Here is a 21049-nt window from a genome sequence, read left to right as displayed (position 1 = left end):
TCGAGCACCATCTCCCTCTGTGACTCAAAGGGAGAAACCTGGGGCTGATCCTGAGCAGGGGCGGATTACCCAATAAGCAAGGTATGCGCAGGCTTACGTGTGCTTATTTACTCATCTGTAGCACACAATTTCACCTGTTTTTCACCACATCAGTAAATCAAAGGTGTGGTGAAACCCATGTGAAATGGTGCCCTACAGATCAGGAGGTAAACACAAGTCTGTGTGTACCTGGCTTACTGTAAGCTGGTGCATGCTGTGCTTACTGGTTAATCCCACCCTGAGCCCCAGTGTTGTTTCTCACCAAGTCTACCAAGCACTAAAAATAGCTCCCCTCAGCCTCTTGGCACCTAAGCCTGAAAACCAGGGATTTGCAGATTCTAAGGACTGTCGCAGGTGGTCGGGGTGCAGGGAGGGCAGCCCCCGCTCATCAAGCCATCCCACCTCCTACCTGTATTTCATGCCAGGCTGCTTTCCGCTTGCATCGCCGGCACCTGGGGGGCTCTGCACCGACACCTGCCCCAGACTCCGGGCCACCATGGCCACAGCTCGGAAGCGGCCGTGGGTGCCCATGCTGGGGCTGCTGACCGCAGGCCGGCCCAGCCGCTCATCGGGGCTGCGGGCCTTGAGGCTGTGCTCAGAACACATGAAGGAGACCTGCATGCTGGAGGCTGGCTGAGTCCTGGCTGTGAGCTCTCTTCCCACCTGTCCAGAAGTCACTGCTCCCGGAGGCTGCTCCCTGCCCCGAGGGAGACGTGATCCCCTAAGGGGGAATCTCTGCAAGGAGGCCCCTTGGGAGCCAGGATCTCCCAAGGCAATGACGGAGGAAGAGCCGGTGTGCTCTCCAAGGGGAGGGGATCAGAGCTCCAGAGACAAGCTAGAAGAGACCTTCTTGAAGGAAACTTGAGAGTCGAGTGGGAAGCTGACATTTCCTCTGCCCCTCACATCTTCCTGGTATTGGGGGCTCCTTCCTTTGCCCCCACCCTGGTCTGGACTGGGCTGTCCAGTGTCTGGTCCCGGCTCGAGGGTGCCGTCACCACGCAGTCTCCAAAGTGTCTGCAAGGCTGGGTTGAGAGCTCTCTCTGACTGATGAGAGAAATCTCCTTCCTTTCCACAAGTCTTGGCTGCTCCCTGAGCCCTGGGGCAGCCAGCAGGTGCCCTGGTGGGGTGCAGCTACCTGGGAGTAGATTCCCTGGGGTGGGGGTGGCCCCTGGAAGCATGTATCCTTGTGCGGGGGGTGGACCCTGGGAGCAGGTACCTTGGGGAAAGAAGCCCCTGCAAGTGCCCCTGGGAGCAGGTGCTCTGGGGGGTGGCCCCTGGGACCAGGTGTCCTGGGGGTGCTGTTTGGGAGGCTGAGTGAGGCTGCTTGTCTGCTCTCCTGGGCTCTGGTGGCCGTGGCTGGAGGAGCTGCTTCTCTGAGTCTCTCCAGAGGAGACCTTCCGAGTCTCCCACCAAGTCAATTAGGCGACCAGTGAGAGGTGCAGGGAGTGCCTGGCGATTCATTATTAATGAAGTGGGAGGCACCGGCTGCCTGCCAGGCCGTCACTGGCTGCTCAAGGCTGACGGCCACTCAGTCGGGGGGCTGGGGAGGACGCCTGGGCAGGCGCTGCAGCAGGGTGAGCGGAGGATGGGGCAGCAGGATGGGCGGCTGCCTAGCTGGCCAGCCGAGTGTGTGGGTGGCTGGCTCCAGCCAGAGCTTCCAGGTGAGTGCCCAGCTCTGCCCACTTGTGGTTCTAAGCTAGGAAAGGGGGCTTCAGCCAGGGCAGAAATACAAGGAGAAAAGACCACTCTGTCTTGATAATAATGACATAGATAGCCTAAGGAAAGAAATCCAAGGGTCAAAGGGACAGGAGATCTGAGAAGTCCTAATACTTGGCACAGTAGTTAGCTCACAAGAGACGCTCAATAAGTACCTCTGGAATTGATGAGTGCATGAATGAGTGAATGAATGAAGCCATGCCCTTTTATCCCATCCTCCTGCATATCCTTTCCTGCACTTGTGGCCACAGGATCCAGATGGGAATGAGGCTGTACTACTGTAGCAAAGCTCAGTGGCGCTTCCAATAAACCCAGAGAGCCACCCTTGTTGGCAGGGGGGCTGGCTTTGCCCTCTGACCCTGAGTATCCAGCTCACCCCCTCAGGGCGGGCCTTGGCCAAAGCTGCCTTTCAGGTCCCCTTTTGCCCTGCTGGGAGGGGCTGAGACAGAGCACTGGAGGGGAAGCAGGAGATCAGGGGCTAGCTCTGGCTCTGTGGCTAATTTGCTGTGTGATCTCTGGTAGGCGTCTTGCCCTCTCTGAGTCAATTTGTCCATCCTAGCTCAGCCCTCCCAGGCCCTACTATACTCTTTGGGCTCTGCTCTGCCACAACCAGAAAAGACTCCACCTAGAGATGTCCATGGCAGCTGATGGCGTTCCTAACTTCCCCCTGTCCCTGCCCTGCCTTATTGGCACAGATTAAGAACAAACCTTGTTCTACTCCTAGCCTCCCTGCTCATGAGCTGAGCTGCCTCGGGCAAGTCCCTACCTCTCTGAGCCTCAGTGTCCTCAGGTGTAAGATGCAGATCACAAAGAACGCTTCCTTCGAGGGTCCTTGTGGAGATCAGAGGATACACACTGAGCCCCGGAGCAGACTGTGTTCATGGTGAGGCTCACAGTGGTAGAAACTCTAATATACAGTTAACACTGATCCTCAACATAAAGGAACTGCTCTCTAATGGGTTGAGCCTTGGCATCAGGTGCAAGTGTCAGACCCCTCTGCTGCCCTGGCCCTCACGGGTGAGTGGAGCCCTTGGTCCTCCCATGAGCACGGCCTGGTATGATGGCAGGAGCCCAGCCCTGAGGGTGGCACCCATGCCCTCGGGACAGAGGGCCTGGGAGGACAGAGCTGGGGCTTTGTTTACCAAGGATGCCTGGGCAGACCATGGACACCACTCCAGACACCAACAGGGCCTCTCAGGACACCCCGGGCCATGCTCTGCCTTTCCTCGTGCTACCTGCCTACTTGGGCTGCAGAGCCCTGGCTGGTCTGGCTTCCCAAACTCAGGGCAGGCGGTGGCCCTTGCTAAGCCCCTTGAGTTGAGAGGGAGATGGGAAGGGGGAGGGATGGCTCTAATGCCAGGCTGGGCAGACCCTCATCGGGATGGGCCCTGGACTTGGAGATGGCAGCCCCTGGTCTTCTGGGGCCCAGGGACTGCCAAAGAGGCTGCAGGAGGCCAGACTCTGCCTTCACCCCCTGCCCAGGGCGAGTTTTTACCCCTACCTCCTGTCCTCTGCTTGGGGCTCTTCATACAGAAACAAGGCAGAGTCTGGCATTCTACCCTTCCCTAAATATGCAAAGCCAGGGCCCAATGGAACTCACTCAGACTAATATCCGATAGGCTCTTTCTATAATCCTCTTCCCTTTTTATAAAAATGATTATGCTTATTTCTTCAAAAAGAAACAAATACTGTGTGCTCTCCCGGTGCTGAGGTTCTTGCCCTTATGGCGCTCCCAGTCTAGGGCAGGGTTGCTCAGTACCAGACCCAGAATGCCAGGGGTGCTTGTTACAATGCTGAGTACTGGGCCCCACCCCAGACCTACTGAATGAATGGCTCTGGGGCTGGGCCCAGGAAGCAGTGCTTTTACCAAGAGTGATTGTGCACGCTGACTTCACGGGAGGTGAAAGTCCCTTCCTTCTTCTTCCTTATACACTTCTCTGCGCTCTGGCAAACCACTGGATACAGTAAGGCTGGTGTCTTACTGTTACTTACGGGCTGCTCTTACCAGATGGCCTGCTTTAAGTGGCACACAGTTAACTGAGACTCCCAGCGACTTAGTCACCATGAGCGTGTGAAATGAAATGTCATCCATTTTACCAGATGACCCTACCACTCCACTCCTTGGCATGTATCCAAGAGAAATGAAAACGTACATCCACGCAGAACTTGGATGTTCACGGCAGCGTTATCTGTAATAGCCAACAGGTAGAAGCAACCCAAATGTCCATCAACTGACAAACAGATAAACAAAATGTAGTCTATCCATACAATGGAATATTATTCAGCCATAAAAAGCAATCAAGTTTTGATCCATGCTACCACATGCGTGAACCTTGAAAACTCAGTAAAAGATGCCAGACATAAAAGAACACCTATTATATGATTCCATTTATATAAGGTATCTAGAATAGACAAAACCATACAGACAGAAAGGAGATTAGTGGTTGCCTAGGGCTGGTAGAAAAGGAAGCCTGGTGGCAAAGCGGTTAAGTGCTTGGCTGCTAACTGAAAGGTTGGAGGTTCAAACCCACTCAGCAGGTCCACGGGAGAAAAGACCTGGTGATCTGCTCCTGTAAAGATTACAGCCTAGAGAACCCTATCGGGCAGTTCTATTCTGTCACATGGGGTCGCTATGAGTCAAGATCAACTTGACAGCACCTAACAACAACAACAACAGGGCTAGTGGGAAGGGGGAATAGGGGAGTGGCTGCTGAAGGGTAGGTACAAGCCTTCTTTTTTGTGGTGATGGAAATATTCTAGAATTAGTGGTGATGGTTGCACAACTGTGTGAATATGCCAAAAACCATAGAATTGTACGTTTTAAACAGGTAACTTATACGGTAAGTGAAGTATATCTCAATAAATCTTTAAAAAAATGCCATTTGCCTCAAAAGCCTCTGGGCCTTCACTCCTGTTGTTCCCTGGCAGAAGTGCCCTTTCTCTTGCCTTTGAGCTCCTGTTCTCTCTCTGACAACAGCTTAGATACCACAGGTGGTATGACGCCAGCTCTCCAAGCGCGGGCACCCCTCCCTCTCCAGTGTCACGGACCACACCCCGGAAAGGCTGTTGTAAAGATTCTGTCTCCCCATCAACACCACAGGTTAGGAGCCATTCCTTGGTGTTTGTCTTTGTGTCTCCCCTGCCCAGCACTGTGCCATGCATACAGCGGGCTTTCCATAGGTATTGGTTCAATGACCCAAGGAAAGACTAAACCATGTTTCTGATTATACTGAGGGACACAAACAGCTATTGGACAGATGCCCATTTGTGCTGGTGAATTTTATGGGTCCACTAGGCTGGGGCTGTGGTGCCCCGTGTTTGGTCAAACACAAGCCTAGGTGATGCTGGGAAGGTGTTTTGTTGATGAGGCTCACATCTACAATCAGTTGACTCTAAATAAAGGAGATGACCCTTGATAATATGGATGGGCCTTATCCAATCAGCTGAAGGCCTTAAGAGCAAAACTTAGGTAGCTGAAGCCTGCACCCTAAAAATGCTGGGTAATAGACCACTCTTCTTTCTCACAGCTGCCTAGGCTGTCCGACCTGGGCAGGGAGCACTGCTGTGGATGGCATCTGGGCTCCCCCTGCCCCAGGAAGGCCCCATCCTGCTAATGTGAATGAAGGATGAGGAAATCCTAGCACCCAGGCCCGGCCAGTTCCCCGGTCTGTCCAGCTGTCTCCCTGTTAGCTCTGCTCATTCGCACACCTTTAAGGTCGTCTTTGTACTGAGGACGCTCCCGGGTATCTGCCAGCCTGGACCCCGCCCCGATATCCAATGACCTCCTCTGGTTCCTGATCTGCATCCTGAACTTCTCAAGCATGAGCTCAGCATGCGTATGGAGTGCCTGACTTACGGCCGGCCTGATCCCAGCGTCTTTCCCACAGGAACGCCATTCTCCCAGCTGCTCAGGACGGAGACAGGGTGTTCCTGCCTCCTCTTTCTCCCACCCCCATCCCTAATCTGTGGGGTGGGACAAATGTTGCCGGCACCACATTCCTAATTGGTGTACAGTCTGGCCACTTTGCACTAAAAAAAGCCAAATCTGATGCCATAAAGTAGATTCCGACTCATAGAGACCCTATAGAAAAGAGTAGAACTGCCCCATAGAGTTTCCAAGAAGCGGGTGGTGGATTCAAATTGCCCATCTTTTGGTTTGCAGCCATAGCACTTAACCACTAAACTACCAGGGCTCCTTTAGCCATCTTAGTGGAAGTGAAATACATCACAAGTATTTCTGAATGAATGAATTCCAGGGGCTCACTGGCCAGTGCTTTTGTGGGTGGTGGTCACTGCACATTCAAAGGCAGTGACAAAGACAGTGAAAACATCTACGGAACACCTAGACGCTGGTTTCTCTGTGGATTGTTACCTGGAAGGTATTGCTGTCATCTGCTCATTTTATGTATGAGCAAATGAAGGATTACGCTTGCCCAAGATGAGCTGGGACCCAGCCGAGGCATCAGGCCCTGGCCACTCCTGATGCTACGCCTGCTGTCTTACCTCCCAGGGCTCATGCCTCCTCAGTGGGCCGCCCTCTGGCCCCTGGGACAGTGATGAGAGGGGGAAGCCCAGGTCCGGGCTCCAGGAGAGGGAGGAAGGCTCCTCGGGTCACAGGCTGGCTGCCAGGGAAGCAGCACCTGCCTCTGTGCCTCGATTGTCCCTAGGGATGTCAAAGGAGGAGGGGGGCCTGGGCCAGGCTGGACTTAGGGCATTCCTGGGTCCACAAGTAAAATACTCCCCAACAGGTCTTAAATGCTAGCAAGCAGCCATGTAAGATGCATCAATTGGTCTCAACCCACCTGGAGCAAAGGAGAATGAAGAACACCAAGGGCACAAGGTAATTACGAGGCCAAGAGATAGAAAGGGCCACATGAACCAGAGAATACATCATCCCGAGACCAGAAGAATTAGACGGTGCCTGGCTACAACCGATCAGGAACACAGCAGAGAACCCCTGAGGGAGCAGGAGAGCAGTGGGATGCAGACTCCAAATTCTCATAAAGAGACCAGACTTAATGGTCTGACTGAGAGTAGAAGGACCCCGGTCGTCATGGCCCCCAGACCTTCTGTTGGCCCAGGAGAGGAACCATTCCCAAAGCCAACTCTTCAGACAGGGATTGGACTGGACAATGGGTTGGAGAGGGATACTGGTGAGGAGTGAGCTTCTTGGATCAGGTGGACACTTGAGACTAAGTTGGCATCTCCTGCCTGGAGAGGAGATGAGAGGGTAGAGGGGCTTAGAAGCTGGCGAAATGGACATGAAAAGAGAGAGTGGAGGGAGAGAGCGCACTGTCTCTTTAGGGGGAGAGTAATTGGGAGTATGTAGCAAGGTGTATATAAGTTTTTGTGTGAGAGACTGACTTGATTTGTAAACTTTCACTTAAAGCACAATAAAAATTATATATATTAAAAAAAACACTCCCCAACAGCCACCCAGGTACACTCATAATCCCCATACCCTTGTGCTGCCATTTCTCCCATTGCACTGAGGGAACTGAATTCTAATTCTGTCCTAGCCCACACTTCCCTCTATGCCACTCTGACCTGCCCACACTGGCCTTCGGGTACTCCTAGAATACGCCTCGTGGTGCCTGCCTCAGGACCTTTGCACCCGCTATTCTCTCTGCCAGGTATGTCTTATCCCAGGTGTCCCTGAGGAGCTGCCCCTCCTCTCCAGTCCCATCCAGCACATCACTGGTCACCCTCTGAGGCTCCAAAGTTCCATTGCTGTGGACTATCCATCTTTTCCCAGGTCAGGGGTCCCGGGAGAGCAGGGCCCTTGGTTGCTCTGTTCACAGGCTCCCCAGGCACCCATAAGACCACTGGGAACACGGAAGGTGCTTACTAAAGCCTGCGAGATGAATGAGCCTGTTCTGCTGCTTTCCTTTCTGCTGCCCCACCCTGGCCACAGCAGGAGACATAGTCCCATACACTTCACCTACACCTTCCTTTTTAGCCAAAGATCACTGCTAAGGGGAGGCCACGGATGCAACTGGGGAAAGAACCACTTATTCAACCATAAACTCAGGGTCCGCCTTTTCTAAATAAACCCAGGGGAGTTCTGTGCTAGGTCCCTAGGCACCAGACAGCCTTAAAGGGCAGCCGGGGTGTCTGAAGGGAGGCATTTGCAAGGCATTTTAAGGATGTTTCACGCTGACAGGAATGAATATTTGAAGCCAGAACTCTCCCAAGGGATCCCAGGAAAAATACATGCTGTACCCAGCAGAGAACTGCAAAGCAGAAAAGGTAGACAGGAGCCCCTGTGATTTTTAAAGACTTGTTAGAGTCTGGAACGTTCCACTTGCCTAAAACAGGGGTCCTGACTCCTAATATTCTCAGAAGTCACAAGAATAAGACAAGAGTGGAAAGCTTAAAACCTTGACCTGAACTTGCCACAATTAAGCACCACCCTAAAGGGTCTCTTCTTCCAGGGTGAGTTCTGACACGTGCTTGTTGTTGTTGTTAGGTGCCATTGAGTCAGTTCCGAGTCATAGAGACCCTATGTACAACAGAATGAAACACTGCCTGGTCCTGCACCATTCTCACAATTGTTGTTATGCTTAAAACCATTGTCACAGCCACTGTGTCAATCCATCTCACTGAGGGTCTTCCTCTTTTTTGCTGACCCTCTACTTTACTAAGCATGATGTCCTTCTCCAGGGACTGATCCCTCCTGACAACATGCCCAAAGTATGTAATACATAGTCTCTCCATCCTTGCTTCTAAGGAGCACTGTGGTTGTACTTCTTCCAAGACAGATTTGTTCATTCTTCTGGCAGTCCATGGTATAGTCTATATTCTTCTCCAACACCACAATTCAAAGGCGTCAATTCTTCCGTCTTCCTTATTCCCCCTCCAGCTTTCACGCGCATAGGAGGCAATTGAAAACACCATTGCTTGGGTCAGGTGCACCTTAGTCTTCAAGGTGACATCTTTGCTTTTCAACACTTTCAAGAGGCCTTTTGCAGCAGACTTGCTCAATGCAATGCGTCTTTTGATTTCTTGACTGCTCCTTCCATGGGTGTTGGTTGTAGATCCAAGTAAAACGAAATTCTTCACAACTTCAATCTTTTCTCCGTTTATCATGATGTTGTGAGGATTTTCTTTATGTTGAAGTGTAATCCATACTGTGGACTTTGATCTTCGTCAGTAAGTGCTTCAAGTCCTCTTCACTTTCAGCAGGCAAGGTTGTGTCATCTGCATATTGCAGGTTGTTAATGAGTCTTCCTCCAATCCTGATGCCCCGTTCTTCTTCATAGAGTCCAGCTTCTCAGATTATTTGCTCAGCATGGATACAACCCTGACGCACACCTTTCCTGACCTTAAACCATGTACCCTTGTTCTGTTCGAACGACTACCTCTTGATCTATGTACAGATTCCTCATGAGCACAATTAAGTGTTCTGAAATTCCCATTCTATTGTTCTATAATTTCCACATTCGGTTGGATGACCTTTCTTGGGAATAGGCATAAATATGGATCTCTTCCAGTTGGTTGGCCAGGTATCTGTCTTCTTTATTTCTTGGCACAGATGAGTGAGCACTTCCAGCGCTGCATCCATTTGTTGAAACATCTCAATTCCTGGAGCCTTTTTTTGCCAATGCCTTCAGTGCAGCTTGGACTTCTTCCTTCAGTACCATGGGTTCCTAATCATATGCTACCTCCTGAAATGGTTAGATGTCGATCAATTCTTTTTGATACAGTGACTGTGTATTCCTTCCATCTTCTTTAGATGCTTCCTGCGTCATTTAATATTTTCCCCGTAGAATCCTTCAATATTGTGATTTGAGGCTTGAATTTTTTCTTCAGTTCTTTCAGCTTGAGAAATGCAGAGTGTGTTCTTCCCTTTTGGTTTTCTATCTCCAGGTCTTTGCACATGTCATTATAATACTTTACTTTGTTCAAGTTGCTCTTTGAAACCTTCTGTTTTTTTACTTCATCATTTCTTCCATTTACTTTAGCTACTCTACATCCAAGAGCAAGTTTCAGAGTCTCTTCTGACATCCATTTTGGTCTTTTCTTCCTTTCCTGTCTTTTTAATGACCTCTTGCTTTCTTCATGTATGATGTTCTTAATGTCATTCAACAACTTGTCTGCTCTTTGGTCATTAGTGTTCAATGTGTCAAATCTATCCTTGAGATGGTATCTAAATTCAGGTGGGATATACTCAAGGTCATACTCTGGCCCTCATCAACCTGTTCTAATTTTCTTCAGTTTCAACTTGAACTTGCATATGAGCAATTCATGGTCTGTTCTGCTGTTGGCCCCTGGCCTTGTCTGATGATGATATTGAGCTTTTCCATGGTCTCTTCTCACAGATGTAATCAATTTGATTCCTGTGTATTCCACTGGTGAGGTTCACGTGTATAACCAAAAACACCAAACCCACTACCGTCGAGTATAGTCACCATTTATGTTGGGGGGAAAAAGGTATTTGCAATGAAGAAGTCACTGGTCTTGCAAAAGTTCTATTATGTGATCTCTGGCATCATTTCTATCACCAAGGCCATATTTTCCAACTACCGATCCTTCTTCTTTGTTTCCAACTTCCGCATTCCAATCTCCAGTAATTATCAATGCATCCTGATTGCACGTTCAGTCAATTTCAGACTGTGGAAGTTGGTAAAAATCTTCAATTTCTTCATCTTTGGCCTTAGTGGTTGGTGCATAAATTTGAATAATAGTCATATTAACTGGTCTTCCTTGTAGGTGTATGAATATTATCCTATCACTGACAGTGTTGTACTTCAGCATACATCTTGAAATGTTCTTTTTGACGATGAATGCAAAGCCATTCCTCTTACAAACTGTCGTTTCCGGCACGGCATAGTAGACCATATGATTGTCTGATTCAAAATGACCAATACCAGTCCATTTCAGCTCACTAATGCCTAAGATAGCAATGTTTATTTCATTTTGGACAACCTCCAGTTTTCCTAGATTCATACTTTGTACATTCCACGTTCCGATTATTAATGTATGTTTACAACTCTTTCTTCTCATTTTGAGTTGTGCCACATCACCAAATAAAGGTCCCGAAAGCTTTACTCTATCTACGTCATTAAGGTCAACTCTACTTTGAGGAGGCAGCTCTTCCCCAGTTGTATTTGGAGCGCCGCCCAACATGAGGGGCTCATCTTCTGGCACTATATCAATGTTGTGCTGCTACTCAAAAGGTTTTCACTGGCTAAAGCTTTTCAGAAGTAGACTGCCAGGTCCTTCTTTCTAGTCTGTCTGAGTCTGGAAGCTCAGCTGAAACCTATCTGCTATGGGTGACCCTGTTGGTATTTGAACACTGGTGGCATAGCTTCCAGCATCACAGCAACACGCAAGCTCCACAGTATGACAAACTGACAGATATGCACTGGTCAGTTTAAACGGAATCTGTAAGAGGCATCGCGGGAAGATTTCTATCCACAACAGATCTTTGGGTTTTTTTTTTTTTTTTTCTTCCTCGCAAGTATCTGCTGTTGTTAAAACAAAGCAGCTGGTTCCTGCCGTGATTAATGAGAAGCACAGCCACTTGCAATTAAAAGCTCCATTCTGTGTCCACAGAATGTCACTAGTCAGAGTGTCCCTGGAAAGGAAGCTTCCGGCTCAGCCGTCTTCTGACTTGGGGCTCTTCCAGCTGAGCTGCCACCCGACCCAGCATCGCCTCCTTCCATCGCTCACACAGAGGACAGAGGCAGGAAAGCTGGACTGGGCCAGGTCGTTTCTCCAAATGGCCACAGGCTCAAAGTGGAGGGGTGGATGCTCTCCCTGTCCAGAATGTGGACTGTGGTGGCCTCGAGGCCTGGAATTGTCGTTAGTTGCTGTCGAGTCAGCTCCGACTCATGACAACCCATGTGTAACAGAATGAATGTTGCCCAGTCCTGCGCTATCTTCATGATCATGAAGAACTGATGCATTTGAATTGTAGTGCTGGCAAAGAATATCGACTATACAGTGGATTGCCAGAAGAACAAACAAATCAGTATTAGAAGAAATACAACCAGAATGTTCCTTAGAAGTGATGATGGCGAGACTTCCCCTTTCTTATTTTGGACACGCCATCAGCAAAGGCCAATTGCTACAAAAGGACATCATGGTTGGTAAAGTAGAGGGTCGGCAAAAACAAGGGAAACCCTCAATGAGATGGACTGACACAATAGCCACAGCAATGGACTCAAGCATACTAAGACCTGGAGTCAGAGTTCTAATGCAGTGTAAAAAAAAAACCCAGTAGCTTCTCCAAGAGCAGGAATGAAGTGCCGTGTCCTGCAGAGGCCCCTGTGTCTTCCCGTATTAGTGAGTAAGGCTGCCCCATCCGTCTACACTGAGTGGGACATGGGTGGCACCCAGCAGTGTTTTCAGCCCAAGGCAGGGCAGCTGGTGCTAAAGGACAGAGAGTACTCCAGAGTAGTGGGTGGTAGCAAAGGTTGGCCAGCTGGTGGACTTCCTGGAGGAGGGGGTTGATGGTAGGTGAGAGTGAAGACCTCTAGGGGTGGGGGTGGCATGCTGGATTGTGGTTTCCATTAGCAGGGGGCTGTGGAGGGTCCCTAGGACAGGTCTAAATCAAGCCTGCATCAGAGCCAGGGCCAAGTCTTCTAGAAGGAGAGGTCAGGGGTTCTATGTGGACAAGGCTCCAGAAGGAAAAAAAGGAAGTCAGGACTTAATTTCAAACACAAGATGTACTTCTAGTGAGAGGAGAAGCTGGTGCAGGAAGTCATGGGATAGGCAGCAGGTCTGTCTCTCGGTGCACCTGCTAGCCTGGCAGCTCTTGCTATGGAGGGCTTGACATGGCAGGAAGAGGAATAGGGAGCCCAGAGGACAAGCGAGCTGGAGGCCTGAGCTCCTGCATGCAGGGACCATTTTGTGGCGGGGCCGGGGGGGACTGTGGTTGTGGCCACACGGGTGCTGCAGGCGACACCAGGACATGGCATTTTCCAGTCATCTGTGGGTTTCCTTGGATCCAGCTCCATGCTCCCTACCCCCTTCCTTCCTGCTCATCAGGAGCTTGCCATCCTGACCACACCCCACAATTTCAGCCCTACAAGGGGAAAAAGGCAAATTGGCCACAAATTGGCCCATTTTGCTTCTTAAGCCAGTTGTCGTTGACTCCGACTCATGGGGAACCCATGCGTGTCAGAGTAAAACTGTGCCCCATATGGTTTTCAATGGCTGTTTTTTTGGAAGGGGATCCTCAGGCCTTTCCTCTGAGGCACCTCTGGGGGGACTCCAACCTACAATCTTTTGGTTCACAGCTGAGCACGTTAACTGTCTGCACCACACAGGGACATTTTGTTTCTTAGTTGCCACCATTTATCAAGCGACTGTACCAAGCCCTGAACTAAGCACTGTACATACCCTTTGCCTTTCCTCCCTCAGAAGCACCCGTTAAGGTCTAATCACATCAACAACAGGAGCAATGATGGCAGCGCCAACACTTACATGGTGCCCACAATGTGCCACTGTTCTAAGCGCTTCACATACAACACACTGAATCCTCACCAAACCCTCATGATCCCAACTCCCCCTTGAAGAAACTGAGGCACGGAAAGGCTAAGCAAAGTAGTTAACGCTGCATCACTCCCCTCCTTCTGCAGAGGAGATGGTGGGCTCAGGAAGGTGAGAAACGCACCCAGGTTGCAGCTCCAGTGCAGGGTTGGAGTTCAATCTTCCACTGCACAGCTCCTGCTCTTGGACCCTTTCTGGGAGCTCAGGTTACTGGTCAGGGGGCTGGGGGTGGGGGAAGACAGTCCCCGTGGGGCTGCCTGGCACTGCCTGTGGATTGAATTCACTTTGACTCATGGTGACCTTATGAACAACAGAACAAAATGATGCTCAGTCCTGAATCACCCTCATGATTGCCAGCATGGCTGAGTCCATCGTTATGGCTACGGTGCCAATTCATCTCACCAAAGGACTCCCTCGTCTTTGTTGGTCCTCTATTTCACCAAACACGATGTCTCCCTCCAGGACTGATCCCTTCTGATGACGTGTCCAAAACAAGTGAGTCTAACAATATTCTATTGTGATCCCTAAGGTTTTTATTGGTTGATTTTTGGAAGTAGATCATCAGGGCTTTCTTCCTAGTCTGTCTTAGTCTGGAAGGACTTAGTCTGCTGATATCTGTCCACTATGGGTGACCTTGCTGGTATTTGAAGTACTAGTGGCATAGCTTCTGGCATCATAGTAACATGCAAGCCACCACAGTAGGACAAACGGACAGATGGGTTGTTTTATACACAACACACACACATACAAGCACACATACACATAGAGAGATTTAGTTTAAGGAATTGGCTCATACGATTGTGTGAAGTCTGAAATTTGCAGGGCAGGCCAGCAGGCTGGAAACTCAGGCAGCAGCTGATATTGCAGTCTTGAGTCCGAAATCTGTAGTGAAGTCTGTCTGACTAGAAGCTCTGGCAGGATTTCTATCTTGCAGCCTCGGGCAGAATTCCTTCTTCTTCAAGACCCTCAATTTTTGCTCTTAAGGTCTTCAACTGACTGCATAAGGCCCAACCGCATTATCAAGGGTCATCCCTTTTACTCAGAGTCAAGTGATTGGAAATGTCAATCACATCTACCAAACACCTTCCCAGCAACACCTAGACTTGTATCTGACCAACCTGGGCACCACAGCCTGGCCAAGTGGGCACAGGAAATTCACCATCACAGGATCTATGTGCTTTCTCCTACTTATCACAGTAGCCCTGCCAGGGAGGGAAGGGGCTGTTATGTCCATTTTAAAGGCAGGGAAGCTGGGGCTGGCGAGGTCAGGGGAACTACAGAGGGACAGCTGTCTCCAGGCCTGGAATGGCTGCTGAGGTGCCAGCATGAGGGCTGCTGTCCAGCAGAAGTAGTCCCAGGAGGAACACAGGTCACACACTGCTGCCAGCTGGAGCTTGGTCAGGCCCAACATTGAGACCTATGGGAGCCCTACGCTGGCCAGCTGGCTCCTCCAACCCGTTCCTGGCAGGATGACCAGCTGGTCTCCACCACCTCCTGCCTTCCCTTGCTGTCCACACAGGGGTTCCAGCTGCATCTCCAGGTACAACTGTTTGCAGAAATGCAATTCTGAGATGGAAGGGCAACTGCAGGGGTTTGGATACTGTCTTAGTCTCCCAGGGCTGCTGTAGCACACACCCCACAGGTGGGTGGCTTAAAGAACAGAAATTTATTTTCTCACAGTTCTAGAGGCTAAAAGTCCAACTTAGGCTCTCAGCTCTGTGGATGTCTTCCTTTTTGGTAAGCCCCAGGCGTTCCTTAGTTCCTTGTCTAGTAGATAATCCTCACAGGGTGTCTATATTCCCCCTGAGTATTTCTGTGTCTATCCTGGTCTTCTTATAACTCAGAAGTGATTAGGTTTAGGACCCAGCCAACACTGGTATGACCTCATTAATGTAACAAAAGACAACCCCTATTTCTAAATAGCATCACTTCCACAGGTCCAAGAGCCAAGAATTCAACACCTATTTTGGGATGACATAACTCAATCCATAAAGAATACCCGGACAACTCTCAGAGAGCAGGGATGGTCCCTTTTGCAGGGAGGGGAGGGACCACTGCTTCTCTCTCACAAGGAGCCAAGCATGGAACTTTGAGTTATGCCATTATTTTACTTGGTCCCCAGGACAATTCTGGGAGGCAGTGACTATCACGTCCCCTTTCCAGATGAGGGGCTTTGGTGGTGCAGTGGTTAAGTGTTTGTCTGCTAACCGAAAGGGAGGCAATTCAAATCCACCAGCTGATCCTTGGAAACTCTATGGGGCAGCTCTACTCTGTCCTATCGGGTCGCCATGAATTAGAATCCACTTGACCGCAACAGGTTTGCGTTTTTTTTTTTTTGGTTTCCAGATGGAGAAACCGAAACATGGAGAGGCCAGGTGACTTGTCCAAGGTCCCATAGGTAGCCAGGGAGAGCCAGGGTTCCTCTCAGGACACTCAGGGATAGCCCTGCCAGCTCCAGGTATAAGTCAGCCCTGGGCACCTTTCTCAAGGTGGAGGTACCTTTCCTTTAGTGTCCTAGCCTGGTTTGCCTGCTGTCCCCTTCAGGGCGTTCCTCCCCCTGACCTCTGCTCTTTTTCTCCTGCCTCTCCTCCTGCTCACAGTGCCCTCCTTCCCACCTGTCCTTTCAGACATGCCTGGATTCCCACCTCTTCTGGGAAGCCTCCCCTGATTGGCCCAGCTGGAACTGATCTCCTGTGGATAATGGAGCAACTTGAGTGTGTTCAATTAGTTTGGCAACAAATCAAACACTTCCTGGTGAGTCTTCCTGGACTGTGATGAGAACCCAGGATCTAGAATCAGGATCCGTGCCCTGCCAGGAAGTTCCCGACCAGCAATCACTCTCTAGGGCACCAGGCCTCTCTGCTATCCCTGTCTGGACCGCAGGAGAGAGAGGCTTAGACACAACTTCCATGTCTGTTTTTCTACTGTCCTGGAAGCAGTGGAAACAAATCACATTTTACAGGGGAATCTTCTGGAAAGTGGATTAAGACCAAGACCATTCAACACCATTTGGCCAATATTTATAAGGGCTTGGAATGTTCTAGGTGCTGCAGACAGACAAAGATGATGCTGTTGTTGTTGTTAGGTGCCATTGAGTACATTTTTGACTCATAGCAACCCCACGTGACAGATTAGAACTGCCCCACAGGGTTTTCTAGGCTGTAATCGTTGTGGGAGCAGATCTCCAGGCCTTTCTCCTGTGAAGCTGCTGGATGGGTTTGAACCACCAACTTTTCAGGTAGCAGCTGAGTGCTTAACTGTTGTGCCACCAGAGGGGGTGCAGACAGGCAAAAACAAGGTAACAGAGGTGGTGGGAGGTGTGAGGAAGACCATAAACCAGGACAATGGGCTGACTTATGCAGACTGGGTGGTCAGGACAGTCCCTGAGGATGGAGCCGAGACCTGAATGAAGGGAAGGGGCCAGGTGCGGGACACACCCTCTAGCCAGGGGGAACAGTAAGTGCAGGGACACTGAGGATGACAGGAGCTCATATGTTTGAGACACAGAAGGAAGGCAGGTGTGGCTGGAGCATCCTGAGCAAGAGGGAGAGGTGTCCAAGCTGAGACCAGAGAGGCAGCAAGGGGCGTGCAGGGCCTTCGTGGGGAGTCTGGGTTCATTCTGGTGCCATGGGAAGCAGAGAAGAGTCACATTTAATCCAAAGACTAGTTGGTGCCTGGCTGGCTCAGTGGGGGCCCAGGCCATAGCCTCTGGCTGCCCATTGGCACAGCCGCTGCCGTATCTGGGGTCACTTCTCCAGACCGTTCGTTCCAGCATCACAGCCAGGTGGGGATGGAAGGGGGGAGCTGGACCACAGTTCTCCTTGTGGTTGTTGTTAGTTGCCGGTAAGTCTATTCTGACTGATGGCGACTCCGTGTGTTTCAGAGTACAACTGCCCCAGAGGGTTTTCTTGGCTATAATCTTTATGGAAGCAGATTGCTAGGCCTTTTTCTCACAGTGTCGCTGGGTGGGTTCCAACCTCCAGCCTTTGGGTTAGCATTTGAGCACAAGCCCCAGGACCTATGAACTGTGCTCCATGAGGTTTTTCAATGGCTGATTTTTTGGAAGTAGATCCCAGGTGCCTCTGGGTGGACTGAAACCTCTGACCTTCCAGTTAGCAGGTGGGTGCATTAGCCATTTAACTACCTGGGGATTCCAGTTCCCCTTAACCTGCTCCTAAAGCTCACACAGGGACTGTCTAAATTTTAAAAATCCATGTTTTTTAAACAGCAAGGATTGAAAGCAGTTAAAAAACAAACAACAAAGGCAAAAAAAGAAAAAAAAAAAAAGAAAGGAGAAGTTAACAAGAAAGCTTTTCCCAGCTGCAGCTCAGTTCGCGAGAGCATCCAGGCCTGGTGTGGGGTCTCCTCGCCCCACTGAGTGGCGGTACTTATCTGACGGAATTATCCCTCTTATGTTAATATTTAAGACCAAGTTCAACTGTCCTGACCCAGATGGTGACAGGAGGGCAGCTAACCAGGAAGGGTGTTTATCTGGAATCTTTAATAACCGGCAGTGTTAATCATGGAGTCCCTATTTCCAGAAACCCCGTGTGCAGCAAGATGAAATTGCTAGATAAGGGAAGGGCCTTGACGGTGAGAAAAGCTTTGGCCCGTCAACTGCTAAGGGAGTGAGTTGTTTTCTTGTCCCCTCTCCTCCTTGGGAAATGTTCCTAGGATATTTCGGCATTACATGTTAATTTAGAAGTGTCTCAGATGGCAGCAAAGACTTCTTCCCTGAGGTCATCAGGAACCTAAGAGATACGTCCACCCTCCTATTTCCACTGAAGGGGCAAGGTCCCCAAGTAGAGTCTTAACAGATACTTGCTGAATAAAGGAAAGGTACCAATGACTAGCCAAAAAAGAAGAAAAAGCACAGTCTTTCTCTTGAGAAATTTCCATCAAAATTAGAAGTTTGTTGTGGCCTGGCTGACCCTTTGTCCTTCCCTGAAGGTTGAATTTAGAATATGAAGCTTTAAGAATTATGCCATCTAATGGACTCCTGGCAGAAGTGCTTTGTTTCTTTAAACTATAACAACATGTTCAAACAATGGACTAAAGGGCCAAATAGGCTGTCCGTGGGAGAAATTGTTAAAGGGACCGAACTGGCCTCTGCTCTACTCTCCAAGAAAACCAAAACCAGTTGCCGTCAAGTCGATTCCAACTCATGGTGGCCCCATATGTGTCAGGGTAGAACAGTGATTCAGAGGATTTTCAGTGGCTGATTTTTCAGAATAGATCAATAGGCCTTCCTTCCAAAGAGCCTCTGGATGGACTCGAATCTCCAAACTTTTGGTTAGCAGCTAAGTGTGTTCATCTTTTGTACCACCCAGGGACTCTACACTCCAGAGACAAGCCAGATAACCTGTTGGGCCTGTTAGATGGAAGGCAAAGATTTAGGGTTGACAGATAAAATACAGGATGCTCAGTTAAATTTGAATTTCAGATAAATAACAAATAACTTTTAAGTGGTGTTGGCACAGAATATTGAATATATCATGGACTGCCAAAAGAACGAACAAATCTGCCTTGGAAGAAGTACAACCAGAATGTTCCTTAGAAGCAGGGATGGCAAGACTGTCTCACATACTTTGGACATGTTATCAGGAGGGATCAATCCCTGGAAAAGGACATCATGCTCAGTGAAAAAGAGAAAGGCCCTCAATGAGATGGACTGACACAGTAGCTGCCACAGTGGGCTTAAGCATAACAGCGATTGTGAGGATAGCGCAGGAATGGGCAGTGTTTCGTTCTGTTGTACAAGGGGTTGTTAATGAGTCAGAACTGACTTGATGGTACCTAACAACAACAATGTTCCAAAAAGGAGTCCCTGAGTGGCACAAACAGTTAAGCATTTCACTACTAGCCAAAAGGCTGGTGATTGTAACCCAACCAGTGGTGCCTTGGAAAACAGGCTTAGTGATCTACTTCCGAAAGGTCATAGCCTTGAAAACACTATGGAGCAGTTCTATTCTGCACACATGGGGTCACTATTGAGTTGTAATCAACTCAACGGCAACTAACAACAACAAAAATGCCTCAGCTATTGCATGGGACTTGTCATGGATTGAATAATGTCCCTTAAAAATGTGTGTATTAACTTGGTTAGGTCATGATTCCCAGTATTCTGTGGCTGTTCTCCATTTTGTGATTCTAATTTTATGCTAAAGAAGATTAGAGTGGGATTGTAAAACATCCTTACCAGGTCACATCCCTGATCCAACCTAAACAGAGTTTCCCCTGGGGTGTGGCCTGCACCACCTTTTATCTCTCAAGAGATAAAAGGAAAGGGAGACAAGCAGAGAGTCGGGGAAGCTCACACCACCAAGAAAGCAGTGCCAGGAGCAGAGTGTGTCCTTTGGACCTGGGGTTCTTGCGCTGAGATGCTCCCAGACCAAGGAAGAGTGATGACAAAGACCTTCCTCCAGAGCCTACAGAGACAGAAAGCCTTCCCCTGGAGTTTGTGCCCTGAACTCGGACTTCTAGCCTACTAGACTGTGAGAGAATAAACTTCTCTTTGTTAAAGCCATCCACTTGTGGTATTTCTGTTATAGCAGCACTAGATGACCAAGACAGGACTTATAATAAAGAGTTATTTCATTCCTTATCTGAAATTCAAATTTAACTAAGTGTCTGTTGGTCTGTATTTTTATTTTATTTGCTAAATTTGGCAATCCTGTAAAGATTGGAAGGCACAGGCGGCAAAACTGCATATTTGCAATCTACAGGGATTTATAAAGGAAAATGCCAGGTTTTCAGAAGAGAAAGTGGGCCCACTGGAGTGCTGTCTTGGCGCTGTTTTAAAAGATTACAGATCTAAATAGACTGTCCTTCTGTGGTTCCAAAAAAAGTCAGACCTACATGTCTATCATTCAGAGGCCACATGGGACACTTATTCACAGCTATTTACAGTTTACTGTAACCAATTCAGAGCCCTGGTGGCGCAGTGGTTAAGAGCTTGGCTGATAACCAAAAGATTGGCAGTTCATATCTACCAGCTGCTCCTTGGAAGCCTCATGGGGCAGTTCTACTCTACCCTATAGGGTCGCTACGAGTTGGAATTGACTCAGCGGCAATGGGTTTGGTTTTTTTTTTTGGTTTTGTAAGCAATTCAGTGGCCACCTGTTAAAAACCTCTTTCCACAATGAGGTAGTTAAAGAGGTCAAGGAGGACAGCACATTCTTGTCCCTAGAGTCCAACCTGGTTTCTGTTACCAGAATAGGTTTGTCATTGTCATATCTAGTTAACTCCTAAAGGTGAATTTGTCCCAGTGAAGTTACAGGAGACCAATTAAACTGTATGTTTACCCCTGCTAAACTAAAAACCAAGCCTGTTGCTGTTGAATCAATTCTGACTCATGGCACCCCATGTGTTACAGAGTAGAACTGCTCCATAGGGTTTCCTTGGCTATAATTTTGGAAGTGGATCACCAAGCCTTTCTTCACTGGATGGGAACCTCCAATCTTTAGGTCAGTAGTCAAGCACAAATTGTTTGTGCCAACCAGGGATCCTTTGTACCCCTGCTATAAAGTTCTCCCCTCCCCCAAGAAACCATATTATTTTTTCATGAGTCTACATCAAGCTCTTAACAGTGTGTATCTTTGGAGGACTACTGGAGACTTCCATTTTCTTTTATACATCTTTATATGGTTAGAACTTTTTAAACACAAAATATTTACCCAAATAGATAGTACAATGGTAAGGAATATCATCTGCATCCTTTGCTCCAGCAGTTCCTGCCTCCAGGCCTCCTCCAATGGACAGTGTACTTCCCACCCCAGCCCTGTGCCTGGCCCTT

General features: G+C 49.0%; 1 protein-coding gene across 12 annotated transcripts in view; it reads right to left on the bottom strand.

Annotated features, from left to right (window-relative positions):
• KCNAB2 (potassium voltage-gated channel subfamily A regulatory beta subunit 2) overlaps nucleotides 1-21049 on the bottom strand; it is a 111117-nt gene that overhangs the window by 34806 nt on the left and 55262 nt on the right. The window contains exon 1 of one of the 12 annotated variants that reach the window (XM_064281163.1): nucleotides 449-21045. The exons of 10 other annotated variants lie outside the window; for them this stretch is intronic. In XM_064281163.1, the coding sequence (XP_064137233.1) occupies nucleotides 449-660 (212 nt within the window). In that variant the 5' untranslated portion in view covers nucleotides 661-21045. Of the gene's footprint in view, nucleotides 1-448; nucleotides 21046-21049 lie in introns of those variants that run through there. One more of the 12 variants, XM_064281160.1, reaches the window with a different exon arrangement.

The sequence above is a fragment of the Loxodonta africana genome, chromosome 3 (assembly GCF_030014295.1).
Source record: "Loxodonta africana isolate mLoxAfr1 chromosome 3, mLoxAfr1.hap2, whole genome shotgun sequence".
Lineage (NCBI taxonomy): Eukaryota > Metazoa > Chordata > Mammalia > Proboscidea > Elephantidae > Loxodonta > Loxodonta africana.
The sequence above is the reverse complement of the archived record's forward strand: the minus strand, read 5'-3'. Positions and strand labels throughout refer to the sequence as shown.